The sequence below is a fragment of the Melopsittacus undulatus genome, chromosome 1, assembly GCF_012275295.1.
Source record: "Melopsittacus undulatus isolate bMelUnd1 chromosome 1, bMelUnd1.mat.Z, whole genome shotgun sequence".
Classification (NCBI taxonomy): Eukaryota; Metazoa; Chordata; class Aves; order Psittaciformes; family Psittaculidae; genus Melopsittacus; species Melopsittacus undulatus.
In genome coordinates, this window is record NC_047527.1 from 119,778,399 (window position 1) to 119,797,812 (window position 19,414).

General features: G+C 37.4%; 1 protein-coding gene across 1 annotated transcript in view; it reads left to right on the forward strand.

Annotated features, from left to right (window-relative positions):
• The window catches only part of ADAM22 (ADAM metallopeptidase domain 22), a 128,381-nt gene that overhangs the window by 73,385 nt on the left and 35,582 nt on the right, over positions 1-19,414 (forward strand). Inside the window, exons 6-14 of the mRNA XM_034063206.1 lie at positions 3,628-3,691; positions 4,320-4,389; positions 8,739-8,809; positions 10,009-10,083; positions 12,872-12,943; positions 13,910-14,076; positions 16,065-16,149; positions 16,613-16,703; positions 18,517-18,568. Of these exons, the coding sequence (XP_033919097.1) occupies positions 3,628-3,691; positions 4,320-4,389; positions 8,739-8,809; positions 10,009-10,083; positions 12,872-12,943; positions 13,910-14,076; positions 16,065-16,149; positions 16,613-16,703; positions 18,517-18,568 (747 nt within the window). The remainder of the gene's footprint in view (positions 1-3,627; positions 3,692-4,319; positions 4,390-8,738; positions 8,810-10,008; positions 10,084-12,871; positions 12,944-13,909; positions 14,077-16,064; positions 16,150-16,612; positions 16,704-18,516; positions 18,569-19,414) is intronic.

Here is a 19,414-nt window from a genome sequence, read left to right on the forward strand (position 1 = left end):
GTGTGGACATTACCTGAGTTTTTTTGCCTTTTTATGAGGAAGCAGAGCTTAGCTGATAAAAATCTTCTTCATCTTATTGTCTGTCAACTATTCTGTGGGTTTGGTATCAGCCATGTAAGTACATGTATTTAAGTAGTGTCTTTCTTTTCTGTTTGTATATTATTTGTTAGAAGTGGGGAGAATGCATGCAGAATACTTGTCATCCTTGCACTAGTCTGATTTACAGCTGTTCCGATCAAGGTTGAACAGCTCAAGAAACCTGAGCCCAGTTTCAGTATGGACAGTGAGTCTAAAAATAGTAGCATCCTAATGCATCCTGAGCCACTACATGGCTTCCATTAGCAGTGATCCATTAGGTCTTGGCCCCTGCTAACTCTGAAGAGAAAAAGCAGAAAGGAAGGAGAGCCTGCATATATGTCCTTTCCTGCCCTCCTTTTGTGGACTTGTTCTTAAGACTGACCCTCCTGCTGTTTTGTGTTCTTAAATTGCCCGATATTCAAATTGATCCCTTCTAACACAGTTAAGTGATGAAAAATGCTTTTGTTTTTACCTATATAATTCAGCTCTCCCTTCATACAATATGATAAAGTGATGTTTTGCTGAGCTGTATTAAAGTCAAGCTTTATGACAGTGCATTTTCATCATTACACCTCGGTCCTCCACAGCTGATTTGATCTGCTAAGTAATTACTAGAAACTCAGATCAACAGTCAGAGCTCCTTAGCTCCAACAACAGTTTGTTGCATCTTGCTGGAATAAAGGAAGCTGGGGAGAGTTATCTTCTAATACATTCTGCAGGGCAGGAACTTTGCTTTCATGAATTTTAGGAAGTGCCTAAGACTGAACAGATACCTGCAATAGAATAACAAGCTTCATATTCCCAAAGTTCATGCTAATCTCCTTTCTTATTAGTACGTCTCAATCTTTGCTGTAACAGCAGGATTTTTCATACATGTGAGAAAGTGTGTTTTTTTAATCATATGAGTTTTTCTGTTGATAATGTCTATTGTTTCTTTTATAAGTTAAAGTAATCAGATGATTGGCTGTCAGAATACTTAAAATAATGAATTTTTTTCTCAATGACTTTGCGAATAAAAAAATATATCTTCGCAACCTTAACTCTGAGCAAGCCATTTTGTTTGCATTTACTTTTTGTTTTCTGTGGGATCTGCAGTAACCACGGTTTCCTATGAGTTAACACAAAAAACTTTGAATGCAAAACACTCTGGTTGCTGGGATATAAATAAACTATAGTCAGGCACGACTTGCAGTCCCATGTATCAAGGCGAGTGGCACACACATCAGGTTGGTCTGTGATTTTGCTGCCTACTGGTGGTGAATATAGAAACTGCTGGTATAACTGCAAATTAGAGTTTAAGGACTACAAATCTGTTTGAAGAATATATATAATCAAAATTCAGACCTGTGTTTTGCTATTGCTTTATCTCTAAGACATTTGTGAGCATGTGATTTGTTCACAGAGCACAAGGCCTGAAGTCGGTTAAAAACAAGCCATGAACACTCTGAGTGGGCAAGTCAGATCTGTAGGTCAGCTTATTCTTATTCTTGTCACCACTGAGTGACATGATCAGAGATCGATGCTGCTGGGTGCAACAGTTGCGTGAGGAGCCAGTTGCTGGTAGTGCTTTGTCATGCAGACTGTGCTTGAGTGAAATTGCAATTAGAGGAAAGGAAGTTTTGCCTCATTATGAGCAGCAGGATGTTCCCAAATCTCATTTTATTCCCAGGCAAGGTAGCTTAAGCAGGTGCTGGAATGTTTATCTTAAGCCTTGTGGACAATATTTTATTTCTAAAGAATAAGCACAGGTAATTCGAATGGTGAAACAGCTTTCAATTGTAGATATGATCACACTTGATGTATGTTATACAGTCAGTATCCCAAGCTACTTCTGTGAATCCTCCACAGTTAACCCCGTAAGTGAATGATATTAAACGAAGTATGCTCATCAATACTGGTAATGGTTTACAAGCTTAATATATACAATCTTATATTTCTTAATAATCTCAATATTTTACTGACTGCATCTGGTCCTTTGCAGAATCAAAATCAATTTTGCTGATTACAACAAAAAAAAAGAAAAAAAAGAAAAGCTGCAGAACTAAAAAGAAAAGCATCTGGTTTTCCTGTTTATAGTCCCAGTGGTGGTTTTTTTCGATGCCTAAAAGTTTGCTGAACAGTAATCAAAATAAAAAATCTTGCTTCCATGCTTCTGTAATGTACTATGTGCCAAGTTTGAACTTGCAGCTCATATTTATGGCTGAGCTTAGAGCCCTTAGTAGTGGCACTTTGATGGGGGCATACTGATATAGCCTAATCCAAACTATTCATGTATGGGATGTCATTGAAATTAAGGCAAATTTGTTAAAAATTAATGTTGGTTTGGTTATAGATAAGATGATGATGATATAAGAAATGCCATTTGGTCTTACACTGTTACAGAGTAATGTCTGTATTACCACTTTCTTTTAAGGTGCAATTCAACCATGCTTGTGCATCCTGCATTATGTCAAAGGCTAGACTTCAGTACACTCTTTACCTAAGTAAACTTAAGGTAACACTTAATAGAAAACATTCTTGCAGAAATGGACCTTTCCTTTACTGCCATTCAAGTGGTAATGCAAAAGCATCTGGTGTTACTGTCACAAACTATCTTCATTCATTTAAAAGACAAACTGTTAAGGCTCTCTAAACTCTGGATTTAGAGTTGAACTGTGTTTTGGAATTAAATATAGACAATTGGTGATTGTGTTTCTGCAAGAAAAGTGACAGATTTTCTGAGATACAGAGCAATGTGCTTGTCATGAATTGCCTTCAAATTTCTGTGGTTGGGAAAGTTTTATGCCATAAAGAGACTATGAATACTTTACCCAGAACCATGGGTATGGTAGAAGTGTTGGTCTATTATATGTCTTTTCACCATAACCTATCTAAAGCCTGTCCGATGGGATTTCCTATCTCCATTCCATTAATATAATGTCCATAGTGATAGGATATTGCATATAGCCATTAATGTTTTCTAGAATATAAACTTAAACTCACTCAATTTAAAAAGAAAATATAATCTGTCATAACTATTATTGCTGAAATGCCCAAACCAGCCCTGAACATAGTTACAAAGGAGCCTATTATGTTCTTTGTAGTTGGTACTATATGAAATGCTGAGGAGCTCATCAAAACCATTAAAACTGAAGGATCAGTTCAATTAAATAATGTTTTATTTAGGTGAAGGCTGTTCACATGTTCTAAATACATGCGTTCCTAAAGAGAGATTCCTTATTTATCTGTTGCAGGTAGATCTCTCTTGCATGGCAATGAGGGCTCTGAACTTTTCAGTTGACTAAATTAGTCAATTTTGGTGGTGTTTGTATGTGTTGTAGACTCTCTCTGTGGAAGAAAGAAGAGTGTATATAACCACTGGAGAGAATATCTTTCTAAAGCAAAGAAACAAAAGATTGACTCAGAATTACATTCAGTTCCTGAAACTATTTTAACTGCTTCCTTTTATAAATATTTACATTTTTGAAGCATATAAACTTTTAAACTTACTTCCATGTTGCACTAGTATTTATTTATTAAATCAGTATTTACATTTCCTGCTCTTGACAGTGGGATGTTCTATGATGGAAATCATACTTACCTTATTGAGCCAGATGAAAACTACACTTCAGATGTAAGTAGAACTTACCATAGTCCTATTGTGTTGTTTGTTAAATACAGGTATTCATGGGTCCAGGGTAGGCATAAGGCTCTGGAACCAATCCCCTTATTCCCAATTCATTTACCTCACATGTGAGTCCCCATCATCACAAATGAAAGCACACCTCTGAAAATTAGGTGCTGGTAAGTATGCGTGTACTCTGGATGTGCAGTGCAGCACCAGTGGGTGCTGAGGTTCCCATGGAGCCAGCAGGAGAAGCCTGAGAGCGCCCTGTACTGGTCTCTGTCACTTCCTCCTCTGAATTCATTACATCCCATGCCTGTTGGTTCATCCTCAACTGCAGTTCAGCAGTTGGCTGTGACTGTCACTGATGTTTACTGGGCAGTTCTCTTAAACCTTGCTCCAAGCATGCTTAGCCACTCCTTTGGATGTACTGAAATATTTCACATAAAATATGATTAACTGTTGTGTTAGTGATCATGTCGCAGTTGGGAAGAGGAGGAGTGTGTAGAATAATGGTGCCTTGCATGTTCACTAGTGTAGGTGCTGTATAACAAGGACCTTTGAAACTGTTTATTTCATGCTCATAAGGTGTATTAGTTTATCCAGGTTTAATACATGCAATTATTTACTATTTCAGGATGACTTCCATTTCCATTCTGTTTACAAATCCAAGTTGTTTGAGTTTCCTTCAGATGACCTGCCATCTGGTATGATGTTTTTAATATTCATGACTCACTTCTTTTAGTCTAAGGCCAAATTTGTTGATTGTATTTGATAGATAATCTTCCGAGAGTATAGTATTTATTTGTCTATCTCTTTTTTTTTCTTCTGATTAAATAATAAAGCACTGGAAAAAAAAAGAATCTAAACCACTGAAAACACTGGAAAAGAACATGAAGCACTGAAAAAAACTGAATCCAATAAATGCAACCTTTGCTAGACCTTCATGTTATGGTGTATGTTTCTCTTAAAAAGTCACGCAGTCTGTGGACAGCATTATATGCTAGTATTTGTAGACAGGAAAAGACTGAGGTAGCTTAAAGATGGTGAAAATAAACCCCAGTTTGCAACTGGTTTATAACTCCTCATGGAATTTTCCTGTTTTAAGATAGAGGGTGAGTATCATGGTGTGACCATAAGCCTGGGAGAGAGGAACTTGCCAAGTATCATTGCTGTTTAGTCAAATCTCCAGTCTGTTCAGCATCTTTCACAGTACTGGCTGTGGTGTGGGTCATGCATTTCAGTACAGATTAATTTGGAGGCAGAAGTGGTTTCAAGTGCTGGTAGTGATCAATCCCACAAACAGTTTATATTGTGTGTGGAGGGATAAGAGGGTTTTAAAAAAAATGAGTTTTCATCTGAGAAGTTGACTTGTTAATTGAAGTTAAAATTGCAGTATTTATGGCATATCCCCATTCTGTCAAGAGCTTGCCAGTTTTACAGATGCATTTTCCTGCTTTACAAAATGTATCCTAGATAAGTAAAACTGTGTCCTTCATAGACACTGTCATTTTGGTAGAAATAACCTCTAGACTAATTTCTTCAGGAGAGTTATAGATGTCCAGTAATCTTGTTACAAACTATTTGTTCTATGCTAGCAGTCAGCTCTGGAATATTACAGTGCTGGGTACTGCACATAGATGGGTTCTTCGCAGGAGCACAGTGTGTGCAGGTTTGCTAGTTATTAAGTGAAGTAGAATCATTCAGAGCTGTAATGAGAAAAAAAACAAGGGAAATTGTTATAACTGGGTCACCTTGATTTCAGTTCTGAAGAAGGAATCTTTCTGAGTCTAAACAAAACAGTATCCCAGCTTCGTGCCTTATGTCCTTTCCTGATGATTGCCCAGGCAAGGTGGACGAGGTGTTGTGATGGAGGGGCAACACAAAAGGCTTATACAGTGCAAAATGTCAACATCTGTATCAATAAGTTTCCTATGTATGTGCACCTTTGGTTATTCCCTGTACTTGTAGGGAGGATAATGTCATGTGAACAATTTATTGAACATAAGGCCAAATAATAAAGTGCATTTTTTGTCACACTTGTCATTTGAAAGGTTGGAAATAATGCAACCTTTGCTTAGTTCGAAACGAATCTTTTACCTTAGGTTGTTGAAGTATGAGACCTCTAGAGCTGGTATTTGGTAGATATCTATCAGCTGTTCTATAAGATTTCCTAATAGTGAAATACCATGTTTTCAAGATTTTGGAATAAAATTGTTTCTGCCTTTAAAATTCTGAAAAGGCATTAATTACAAGTTGAATCCACCAGTTTAATGCACCAAAGCATGTTGAGTAAAAAAAGAGAAAAGTACTACAGCAGAACCATTATTAGTAACAACCACTGTGATACTTCATCAGTGTTTCTTATATTCCTTATTACTCTCTTAATGTGTCAATTTGCCCAGTCTAAAGAGATCTTTCCTGATGTTAAAATTTTCTTCTTGTCTTTAAGAGTTTGTGTGGAAGCTAAGATTTCCACTCAGCACTGTGTTAGGAATGGAATGAGTGTTTCATCAGCTTCAATACTGATGTTAGAAAGGGAAAAAAGCAAGTAACAGGAATTACTTGATATCAATGATAGTAAAAGCATACACTGTTATACCACAATTTGATAGCAATATACTTCTTACATTCTTTTATGCCTTGGGTATTAAAAAGAAAAGGCTACTGCAGAAAATAATTAATTATACTGTACTTTGCAATGATCTGAAGAGGTAATGAGGACTTTAAATCAGAAAGCTTGGATGGATGACTTGGCATTTGACTTCGTAATTCAGTAGACTTATTTTTTCTCACAATCTGTACCGAGACACAGTGCAGTGACACGATCTTAGACAACACTATTATTATTGAAAGTGTTGTTTTTCAAATCACGCATAACAGAAGCCCTTTTGAGGTCGTTTGAAAGACATGTAGATGTGGCACTTCAGTGGTGGACTTGGCAGTTTTAGGTTTATAGTTGGACTCGATAAAAGTCTTTTCCAACCTAAATGATTCTATGAATCTTTATTACACTTTTTCAAAGTAATATATTCCCAACAAAATTTCCTGTAGACTTTCTCAGCTGTCTGCATTTCCGATGATTTTGTTGGTCATGTTCTTTTGCCTGAGGCTCCCTGTCTGGAAAGGCACCCTGTATGAATTCATCCAGCTTGTGAATGATAGTGCAGTGTTGATGTGTGTTAATGCATTAACATTAATGGCTGCATCATTACCTTCTGGAGATGACTGACTGCTGATGGTGGGTAAATGGTCACATTTTCTGATTAAGTTATTTGAGACCCTATATACATATTGTAAATTATTGTTTTATTGACTGAGAAGTTGTATTTTTATCAGGTTTATTAACCATAACATAAACCCTAAAATGACAGGTTGAAAGCCAGTTGTATGGTACTAAACCACAAAGTAAATATATAAACAGATGTAAAGCATAATAAAAAAAAGTGTAAAAAATTTTCAAGATTTAGTTTCTCATCATTGTGAGCTCCAGGGACTGCAGGTCTGCAAGCAATAAATAGGGACACTTGGATGTGATTTACTTTATTTTAGGTCCATTTTGTAAAGAAATTCCTCAAGTGCACTGGTGTAACCATGAAAACACTTGTAAGCAAAGGGCCTGTAATTGTCCAGAGCCCACCATAAAAAGATGTCTTCAAACTTCACACACTAAAGTAACAGGAGAATCCCCAAGACAAGTAGCCAAGAGTACACCAGTTACTCATGCTTTGCTTTCCTAGTTTGTCTTATCATTAAGTAGCTGCTCCAGGTTAAGATTAGCACTTACTCCTGGTAATGTTTTGTCAGATAGGCAATTAAACTTTGTGTTTTAAGGTTTTGCTGATATGGCAGCCATGTCAAATTCCGATCAGCATTGGTTTTAACCCTGTTGTTTGAGCCACTTGCAGAAATTTCACAATTAATGTACAGCAGGTGGGAGGTGGAGCTGTGAGAAACTTTCCTGTCCAACCAGCAAAACTGTTCAGGATTCTCTATCAGAACCAAAAGTTGTGTGCAGAGGTATGTGAACTGGCAGTGCCTTAATTTACACAGCTCTGTGTACTGCCTACTTCTCTACAGGACTGGTAAAATCACTCTGGAATATTGACAGCAGTTTTCAGTTCCTGGAAACTGAAAGAATGACCAAAGCTGCAGAAAGCATGAAGGAGGGGAAGTAGTCAAGGGGAAAAGGAAAAAAATGACATCACAAAATAAGCAACTGCAAACCTTTAATTTATGTGTCTCAAAAAAAGACCATCTTGGGTTTATATGAATAGTAAATATGCTTATACAAGATAAGAGATTTCTGGTCTGTACAGGGAAAAGTGAGGCAGGGATTATGAATCTAAGATAAAAGATGGAAAAATACTTCTTGGACATTTAAAAGGGTAACAGCAGGTATTGTCTTTGCTTAGTTTATCATGTGCCCCTTTCCATGAGTGGCTAGTAAGAGATTTGACGAAAGGGATTTGGCAAAAGAACAAACTACTTGATGCTTATGATTAGAGGTTTAAGAATTTAAAGACATGGTGGGATTAGAAGGGAGGAATATTGTATTGATTGTGAGCATTGCCAAAATCTCATAAGGTTACTCCCAGCTCTGTTTTGTGAATGTAATCATCTTAAAGCATTAATTCTGCCTTCCATGCTCTTCTTACTAATTTAGGTAGCTATTGCAAGAGCTCTGTGAATGTCTGCTGAATTCCCAAAAAATGTGATTCACTCCATGGAAGCACTGTGCTAATAATATTACATGCTCAATGCTGGTGAAGTTTTGGCATAGAACATCTGCTGTGCTTTCTGAAGCGTGACACCCACAGATCATGTGTTGCAGCAGACCCAGATTATCACTAGTAGAGTTTTTAATAAGAACTCTGTCACTGGGAAGCATCTGTAACATTGCTGCCTTTATAGCTGGAAACTTGAAAAAATAATTTGCTTCCACAGCTGATGTGTGGAAGAATGCCATAACTACTGTCATGTGGCATCAGGGTCACCGATTATTGAGCTATATTCTTGTAAACATTCAATGTATTTGCCTGTCTTTTCTGTTTAGAATTCTGGCAAATGAATGCGACATCACAGAAATTTGTTGTAAAGCCAAGGTACAAAAGAAGTAAAAGGCAGGTACGTGCCAATATGCTTGTTTATAAATAATATGCCATCAACTTTATTTTGTGCCTGCTGAATTAATTTGTCCAGATGGAGTGCTGCTGCTTGGACTGGTTTGGCTATAACAAAAAGAGGTATGTAATGTTGATAAAACATTGTTGGGTTCTCTTGAATGCTGCCTACCTGAAGAGTTATAAAGTTATTAAGCACTGCTAAATTGCAAATGGAAAAGTAGCTAAAATATTTTCTCTCATTTTGAGTATAGTTTTTATATTCACAAGTAATTTTTACGTTGCAGTGGTGATAAGTAGCTACTTTATCTCACTTGACTTTGATTTAAATTTAATTTCCTACACTGAGTGTTCATCCGCTGTTTATTAAAGTGGGAGAGCCACTAAGTGCAGATGTTTGTACCCTGGGAAGATAGCAGCAATTCTTCGTGTTTTAGGAATGGAGTTCAAATGATGGGACAGGTCAAAACAGAGCCAGGTTAGGGGGGCTGAAAAGTGCCGGCAACAAGGAAATACTGAGAGCAGTGGGAGGGGAAGATGACTTTAACATCACTAATTAATACAAGCCTCACAGAGGCAAAAGAAAAGTGAGTAAGACATTACAGCATTCCAGAAGTCATTCCTGAGGGTCTTGCTTTATATCAGGAAGTTTGCTGTCTTTCTAGAAACTAGGCATTACTCTGCATTTTTAAGTCATAACAACATAGTAACTCTTCTGGAAAACCCAGTTAAAAAAGATCACCATGAAGAAACTCAGTCATAAATGTTTTTAAGCAGAACACAGAGGTGAGTCCTGTGTTCGAGCAATGTGCGAATAGATAATAGAATTGTTAGACAGTTTTTTCATAAATAATTCAAAAGGGTTCCCTTTCTCTGTGGAAAAAAAAATTATAGCTGACACAAGCTATTTATAAGCCTCACTGGGGATTCTCTTTCTTTAAAAAAAAAAAACAACAAAATTGGGATTAGATACTTGATTTCATTGTTTAAGGTCATAGAAATATCCTGATGGAGGTGAAAAGATTTGTAAAAATGATGCAACTAAGCACCAGAAGTTTCATCAATATCTGAGACCAGAATTGAGACAATAGAAAAAATATGTGCATGACAAGTTTGGTTTCTGAAGCCGTTTCTAGTTACCAGTTATATTCTCTCTGTAAACGCACTTCTGTACACTATCTTAAACTTTTACTCTCTCTGTAGGTTCGTCGGATTCCACGCAAAGTTGAAGAGGAAACAAAATACATTGAGTTGATGATTGTAAATGATCATCTAATGGTAAGACTGACACACTTCAACATCTTACAATTATCATTAACATCAATTTGTCTTAATTGGTCCATAAAGGATAACAATACAGAACAATCTATGCCCAGAATAAATTCAGTATGCCCGTAAGAGAAGAGAGTGTGGTTTCATTAACCACTGATGAAGTTGCTTCTGAATTTTGGCAAGGTAGTTTCACCAGTAATACAACCAGGCCTGAGTTTGAGAAGGAAGTGTCATAAATTAAAAAATTGTGTCATAAAGTAACTAATGTCAGTGTAACTTAAGCTGATGATTTTCTTTCTGGCTTTCTTGGGCACTTAGCTATAGCCACTCAGCAATCAATGATGCAGTTATTGCAATTGTGCAGCAGCTGCTGACAATGGGGAGATTAATAGCGACTAGCTTTTTTTTTGATGTCCAAATCAATGTAGAGAAAATTATTTTGTTAAGCTTCTATGCTTTCTCTGGGAAAACATAAATAGGCTCTTTAATGTAGTGGAGATATAATAAAGATTAGTGTATTGAAGAAAAACCAGGCTCATTCAAGTGGGAAAAGTCACAGATTTGTGTCAGTGAAGTAAAGATTATTAGTAATTAATGAAAGGATTCTCAAAGGATATGGTGAATTCTCCGTCACTTGCAGTTTTCAAATCCAGACAGTGTATTTCTGGAAGATCATAGAATCCTAGAATAGTTAGGATTGGAAAGGACCTCAAGATCATCTAGTTCCAACCCCCCTGCCATGGGCAGGGACACCTCACACTAAACCATACCACCCAAGGCTTCATCCAACCTGGTCTTGAACACTGCCAGGTGTGGTGGTGTCAAACACAAACAATAGGATTCAATCTTGAAGACTGCGTAAAGTTCAGACTGGTGGTGCCCCCCTGACTGGTGACATTAGTTGATTTTACGGTCCTATATGGCTTTAAAAATCAAAATATTTCTATACATTTTATCTACCCTTTCTTCTATGTGAAGCTTCTCTCAAGCAATACCCAAATTGGCAAAAATATCAGAGTGTACCAAGGAGTGTGCCACCATCCTTGAACCTTGCTCCATTAGCTCAGTTTGGCAAGTATAGCAATAAGTTCTTGGATTAAATATATTGAATACTGGATGCAGAATTCCCTAAATCAGTGTCATTGTGTTTCATCCTGCATACCTGAAGCCACAACATTCCCCTTGGGACTGTATCTGTGTGGGTTGATTCCTCTTGAGGACAATGTTTCCTAATTTTGGTTAATTATAGGTACTGTGCGAGTCAGTAAACCAGAGTTTATTCCCTAAAGCAAATGCCAGTGAACATCTATGGTGAAAGAAGATGAATAATTTCCTCCTGTGTGAAGGAAGTGTTGTATGTCTGGTCTCCCCCCTTTCTCCTTGGGCTAGGCTAGCATGTGGATTACTCTCTGTGTGTGCAGCCAGTGTAGCTCTTACTGACTCAATGAGTGCACTCAGTGTGGAGCTGACGCCCTGCAGAGTCAGAGCCGTTTTCATCGTTCAGCCTCCCCGTGCGCTTCCAAAGGGAGCAGTGAACCTTGAGCTTCTTCTCATCCATAGAGCCATCTGTGTGCTACTAGGCCTCATGGCCACTGAGTGCTGCAAGGGCTATGGTGCCCTCCTCTCTGGTCTTCTCAGCCGCTTGTCCAACAATTGTTTCCAGTCAGGGAGTAAAGCTTTTAAAACTCAAACAGTGAAATGGGCTTATGAATTAGTATACTGAGAATGTTTCAGTAGGCCTCCAGAGTCTCTAAGCAGTTTGAGGTTTTAGTTGCAAATAGAGACTTGAGTAGTATATTTACTTTTCTTCGATCCCATGCCTAATTATCTGTATATTTTGTAGCTTTTTCGTTTAATCGTTTCTGCCATTTTTATCTTCACAGTCCTGTCCTTCTGTATTTTACTCTTTTTTTCTAGCGAGTGTATCTTACTAGTTTTTGGTGCCGTTCCTGTTTGAAAGCATGCCTTTTCCATCCCTTAGTTGCTGGGCACTTCTTTGTGCCTCTAGAAGATCCTAACTTCTAGCAAATATGGAAAACTTTAACTCCAAGATCAAGCATCATGTGGCACAAGATGGTTAAACATTTCTGAATATCTTGGCCTAAATTCTGCTAAGATACTTGTGACTTTCATACCCATGGTGCTCATATATAAGTGGTTTTTTCCTGCAGATAGGAGTACCTGGACAACTATCTTCAGTGTCAGCTTTATAGCACTGTATTACAGATTTCAGTAAATGTGCCATTGCAGTCCGATTGCTAAAGTGATATTAACCAGTTACTGTGGCATTATGGGGATGTAAAATTGTACATGAAGAAATACAGATAACAGCTTAAGAGAGGAAACTGAAAGAAAATAGGAAGTCTGATAGGTTAAAATACGGGTGCAGGCCCACTCAGGGTAACACTTTCAAAGGAATCTCAACTATGAAAGTTGTGTTACCAATTTCTGTACTGGCATTTGGAATTAACTTTAAAATTGTCAATAATAAAGGTAATGAAAATGTTAACGTTATGTTCCTGTTTCTATAGCATTTTTCAGTAAAGACCATAGAGTACTTTCCAAACAGGAATTAATAGATCCTCACAACAGCTGTTGTAAAGTATATTAGTAATGTACATTTCTAAACAGCTTTCTACTATTGCTCATTAACATTACATTCAGCACAGGAGACCAAACCTTGTGCATGGGTTTTACTGTTGATGTAGTTGCTTTTTCTCTTTCTGCTTATTTGGAAATTGAGTTTACTTTTGTGAAGTCTCTCTATGCAACTTGGCTGTGTTTGTTTTTGCAGTGTAAAAAGCACCGCTTATCAGTTGGCCATACAAACAGCTATGCTAAATCAGTTGTGAACATGGCGGATTTAGTAAGTATCACACAACTCTCAATTAAATATTCTTTTATGTGACAGATAAGTCATATGATTCTCCTGCTGATAGATGCAGGAGTTGTTTGTTCGGGGCATACCTAAAGATAACATATATGGAAATCACAAATTTTCATTTAGAAAGTCAGTCACCTGTAAGGCCTTTGTCCAACGTAAATCGTTAGAGATTTTTGTGTCTTCAGAGATTTAATAATCCTGCTGAATCATAGCATCCTATGTTAACAGCCTGAAACCCAAAAGGCATTTTGAAATTAAAAGGCATTAAGATTTCTCCAGAAAAAGTGCATTTGAGTAAATGAGTTAGAATAGGAACATACAGGTAATTATGTGGATTATATTTGTGACACTAAATCAGATGAGCTGCTGGCTCTCATACCTCACTCTGGGACAGTATTACTAAAAAATGGGGTTTCTGCTCTTGAATGTATTTGGTGTGGAGTATTAACCCCAGACGTTGAAAGGATGGCCTTTTTTTTGTGATTCAGCAAACATGAGGTTAAATACTCCTGCAGACATGTATTAGAGCAAAAAGTGTGGGTTTATAGATGACTATTTGGTATAAGAGAGCCCTCATGTGTAACTGGGAGGGATGATCTGGATGTTATAAAAGACCCATTAATTCCAAGTCTTTAAACTAGTTGGATTGGTTCTGCAATAATTTTTCAAAAATCCCATCTCCCTTTTATGCACCTCTGCCTGTGTAGGGCCAGCATGGGATCTTTTTGTAGGCTGAGAGGGCTGATAGAAGAATTATGTCTAAAATTTAAATTTTACTTTGTTTTCAAGTTTGTTGGTTTTAAGGGATATAAAATCACCTGGGAGAACCTAAACTGTGCTAGAACAAGATGAATATTTAGTTATGTAAAAATGCAAGCTATTACAAAAAAGGGATATACCTCACCTTTATTCTATTTGACATATTTGTTCATTCTGTTAATGTACTAGATATATAAGGAACAACTTAACACCAGGATAGTATTGGTTGCCATGGAAACCTGGGCTACTGATAACAAGTTCACCATATCTGAAAACCCCTTGGTGACCCTACGTGAATTTATGAAATATAGGAGGGATTTTATCAGAGAGAAAAGTGATGCAGTTCACCTTTTTTCGTACGTAACCTCATATGATGTTTTATTACTGGGGTTTTTCTTTCTTTGGGGGTTGATTATCACAAGTGGCTGATACATCTCCTTTCTGTTGTCTGTGTAATCCACAATAATTCAGAAAATAATATTTCTGATGGGGAGGTTGGGAGTAGTTAATGCGCAAACTGCCTGCCGGTGCAACTAGAGATTAGACTCTCATTTTAGTTTTAACTTACTAGGCTGAGCAGCATGCACTGTAATCCTTGGTTATTCTGTGCAATTACCTACTCCACAAATGCAACTACCTGGAGGGTTCCACCTCAGAGGTTGGCTTCTTTGGCAGTAGAGCACGAATAGTCCTGTTGTGTTATTTTAAAACAGAATGTTGGTTTTGAAACCAGTGAGGTTTCCTTTTTAAAAAGCACTATGACCTGCTTTAGTCTTTTGAATGACCTACATGATGCAGGATTACTGAAGTTTTTCCATGAAATAATTTGTTCTCTAGAAAGACGTGCTATGAGAAGAATAAGCTAGGAAGAATGTTATTTTCTCCAAATATATTAATTGTTTTGGAAATAAGATTGATATAAAATATATATATTATATATATAATTATTTTTATGATATAAAATATAATGTCTACGAAAACAAAGGAGAGGTTCGTGGCTGAGCTTTTTGATCCACATAAGACAGGCCAGATGAATTGCTCTGTGGGAGTCCTTATCCCTCCCTGCTGCTCGGCGGACTGTTATAGGAGCCTACATGAATAAACTTAACCTAAACACCTCACATTCACATGACTCTGGTAGGGTGCCACCATACTCAACCCCAGTATCCACCCTCCCTGCATTTTTGCACATGCTTAATTAACTGTCATCAACTGTCATCTGCCATGGGCAGAGCTAGTAAGATCTGCAAGTGATGCTTGCAGATTTTGGTTTCTCTGTGTCTCAGTTTTTCATCTGTAAAACAGGAATCAGGTTTTCTCACATGCTTCGTGGTTCTCTCTGGTGATATTATAAGGCCTTTGGGGAAGGCTTGTTCTTAGGAGTGTTTGTGGGTTGTCTAGGACCAAGAGGGCCCTATTTACCTTGTGACTGGGACTCTGAGTGCCACTGTAATGCTAATTCCAGTGCTATCCAAAAAGCCACCACCAGTAGTGGTGTTGTTTTGAAATAAAAATTTCTAAAATTGTGTCTGTGAGTGAGACATGGCTGAGCTGGGAGGTGAGGTTGGCTGGTGTGATGGTACAGTAGTTAAAAATGAACTTCCACCTGCAGCAGTTAGACAGTTGTATTGTTTCTTGATCTTTTCCTGTTTTCTTCTGAAAAAAACCCCAAATCCTAAACCAACCAAAAACGTGACAAACCAGTTTGCCTCAGCTTGGATGGATCAGTACTCTGAAGTGGAGCAGAGTCTGATTTGTCTCCAGTAACTGGCAGTTATTCCTGCTGACATGGTCAGAACCAAAGAGATTATTAGATTTAGGCTTAGAGTGCATCTGTCCCTTGGAGGAGATCTGATGCAGTTCCAGGGAATTTTCACCTAACTGCATCAGTGAGCTGCTAATGCATCTCCTTTTGAGTTTTACCACATCAGCACTGCCCAACTAGACACGTGTCTTTTTAGTGGTCCTCCATGCACTGGCAGCGTGGTTGCCTCTCCCGTGCTCTGCCTGTAACGCATGCCAGCAGAAGTCACTGCAGTAGTATGCAAATGAACAAAAGGCAGGTGAGATTCAGGTGGTTTGGCAAAACAGTCCCTTTCTTCTTTGCTTTCTTATATTAGGTAGTCTGAGAAGGAGGAGGGAAGATGATATTACTTTGTTGGAGATAGTTTGACATGTGAGGTTTCTGAGTAGTAATCTGTTTTTCTCATTTTATTTTGCATAGTTTACAGTGTAATGATGACAACCAGCATTTGCAAATCAGAAGGGTAAATACTGGGCTGGATAGATGCAAACCTCATGAACTGAGCAGGTTAAACTTTCTTTTCCTTTCCTTTTCTCAAAGGGGGAGTCGATTTCAGAGCAGTCGAAGTGGCATAGCCCATACTGGTGGCATCTGCTCCTTACTTAAAGGTGGAGGTGTGAATGAGGTAGGTGGGGATAGTGGCATGAGCAAAAAGTGGTGGAAACTTACCTGTGCAGAATTTGTCAGTGCAGGCATGTTCCTCAAAATACCTTACTGCCACTTTGCTGATGCAGTTTTAGTTCAGAGATGTTTCCATAAAAGTGATGTCTCAATGAAGAGTGCTAAGTGAATAAATTCGGATATGGATTCAAATATGCTTTTTTCAGTAGGTTCTGCAATATCCTGTCATTCATACTTATAGTCACAATGGCAGGGAACAAACAGACCTTCTTTTACTTGACTTGTCCTCAAGCCAGCAATTAGTTTTCCTCACTTGTTCATTATATAGCTGCTCTAAAGTAAGAACTCTAACACTGTGCATCTGATTTTGTTTGATAAAAGTTGCCTTGAAATGGTAAAAGCTTCACTTGTGTCTAAGATACCTGTATATAACTGATGACTCTTCCTACCTTATTTCTTTCTTTCAGTTTGGAAAGCCAGACTTAATGGCAGTTACCCTGGCTCAGACCTTGGCCCAAAACATCGGCATTTTCTCAGACAGAAGAAAAATTCTAAGTGGTAAGGTTGTTCGGCTTTTTTCACTCTTTCTCAAGGGAAAAATCTTAAACAGTGAAAGATCTGATCAGTGTCTCTCTGATAGGTATTTTTCCTATGTTTCTCACAATAATGGAATATTTAAATTTTTATTGTAATAACACGAGGGGCAATCACATATCATTAGTTTTCCTCTATTTAAAAACTGTGATAACCCTCTGCCCATAATTGCTGGCAGCACTGGTGTCACCATTTCATTAAAAATAAATTATAAAGGTGTCTGCAACTTCCATTCATTTCAGCGAGATAGGTGTCACACGCACAGATTGAATGGCTGCTATCTTGCAGTGCAAAGGTAGAAATATACAGTGTTAGACCTGGGAATGATGAGGAGCCACCTCAGTCCTGTTATACAAGATGGTTTTGACAACTTACCTTTTTTGCTGTTGGCTTCGATTGAATTCCTCTTGTAAATTACCCAAATCTCCTGTTCCTCATGTAGATTACCAAGGTCTTCTGTATTTGCCACCATACTGCTGCCATTTCTCTGCTGTAACCTTGATTTACAATATTAGTAACACCTATTTGTGTGAAATGTTTTAATTCAGATCTCCACCACCCACCCCAACAAGGACCTTACCCTCCCTGTTTCCATGTTATATGAAGTCTCACCTTGATATGATTAAAGTAATAATGTTCTGAAACAATAGATGATGGAGTGTTTAGTTATTGGATCATGTGTACTTATGTGGCTTACATAAAAAAAATTAATTATTATATTGAGTAAAGGAGCTCTGCTTAGGTAAATTTTGTTTTCAGGCATTACAAGGATAGTATATAATGCAGAGATACATCTGCGTGTAATGGTTTTTTGCAGTTCTTGTAGTTTTATTTTGAAGACTATTCAGGAATGTAAGAAGGATGCTTTATGCTACTGGAATGCTCAGTATTCATTTTCCAGCTGCATCTTATTAACCTGATGCAGGGGCAGGACAAAAGTGAAAATGATAATAATGATGATTTTCTTATGGCTGAGGGGTGTGGAGGAAGGAGAATGCAAGTGCTGGACAGAGCCTCATTTATTTCTAATTTTACTTTTAAAATGGAAGCAACAAACTGATGTTTATGTATTACAAATTATAAAGGAAGAGAAATTACATATGCAGTACATACGTACAAAAATAGACACAGGGCACTGTTTTGATAGCAGAGGGCCGAGACCAGAGGAAAGCAATGCCAGGCAGGGAAGAAGGGAGGGATGCCTTCTGCCTGCTGAGGGGCTGCATGGGGAAGAATAGGAGAGAGGAAGAAGAAACTACTAGATACCGCTTTAATTGTCAATGTTTGCTGATGATTTTATGCATTTCTGCATGCATTATTGGTTTGGTTTGTTTTTATCCAAGCGAAGATTTCCTCGGTCACATTAGTATAATTAAAGAAGAGAACTGAAAAAATAGAAGAAGGCTTAAAATGATTCTTTTTTTTTTAACTCTGAAAATTTGTGAATCGAATATTCATGGCACAGGCAAAGGCAGGAGAGCTGACTCATGAGTTACATGTGCTGGAGTATGACACTGCTGTTTCTCTAACTTCACTTTAAAAGAAGGAAAGAAAAACAAGGACATATTTTCAAGTTGCACAGAATCATAGATAGTTTTTGAAAGGAAGTTCTCAGCATGCACTGATACACTTAAACTAAGGTGTGCATTAAACTAGCAAATTGCTCTTTTCACCTTGTATTTATATATGAGATGGAATTGTCTACAGGTTTTGTGATAATAAATATATTTATTTTGGACTCAAAATGTAATTTATTCTTTTTTTGTGTTGTTGTCAGGTGAGTGTAAGTGTGAGGACACGTGGTCTGGATGCATAATGGGAGACATGGGGTAAGGTGTTGCACTAGAGGAAAATCATGTCCTTCATATAATAACATAAAGGAAAGGTGTGCAAACTTTTGTGTTGTGGTTCAGCAGAGTATTTTCTGTGAATCATTTTTTATTTTTTTAATTTTTTTTTCCAGAAAGTAAGGTATTGGCTGTTTAACATATGTAGAAAAGACACTTCCAAAGAAATGTGAGAATAGGTGAGTTAATGAAAGGATACATGAGGATTTTTGGTGACTACTGGTTTAGCTCACAAAGCACAGGGCTCGACAGCCAAGCCAGGGCATTGCAAAGAAGCAGGAGTGTTTATCTATTCTTTTTTGTCCTCCAGTTTCTGTGGAAATGGCAGAAATACTGTGCCCATTGGAGGCTGAATGTGCTTATACCCACATATAATGTCACTGGAGAGTTTTCATCTGATGACTAGTGAATCAGCAAATTTTTGCTGCTAGATGAAATTTAATGTTTTCTAACATGTCTATTCAGATCTTCATATTGCCTATCTTCTGTCATGTGTATAAATTAAACTGTAGTCTAGTTTTAGATACAGATAGTGCTCCAAATTTTTAAATTCATTTCAAACTAACCTACAATAGCTCTGTTGTCAGAACACTTTTGAACCAAGAAGCATATTTCATTCAAAGCTCCTTCGAAGTGTGAATTTGTGCCTTTTTCACCTTGTGGACCTAAAAATATACTAGGTAGGATTTTTCTAATTTTTGGTTTGTTAAAAGAACAAACTTAGAAGCATTTTTTATTCTTTAAAAGTGATTTGTTATCTAATAGTCTTTAAATTCTTTTCTGAAGTCCAAATCTGTCAAATAATTACTTATAAGCACCTAGCTTTTC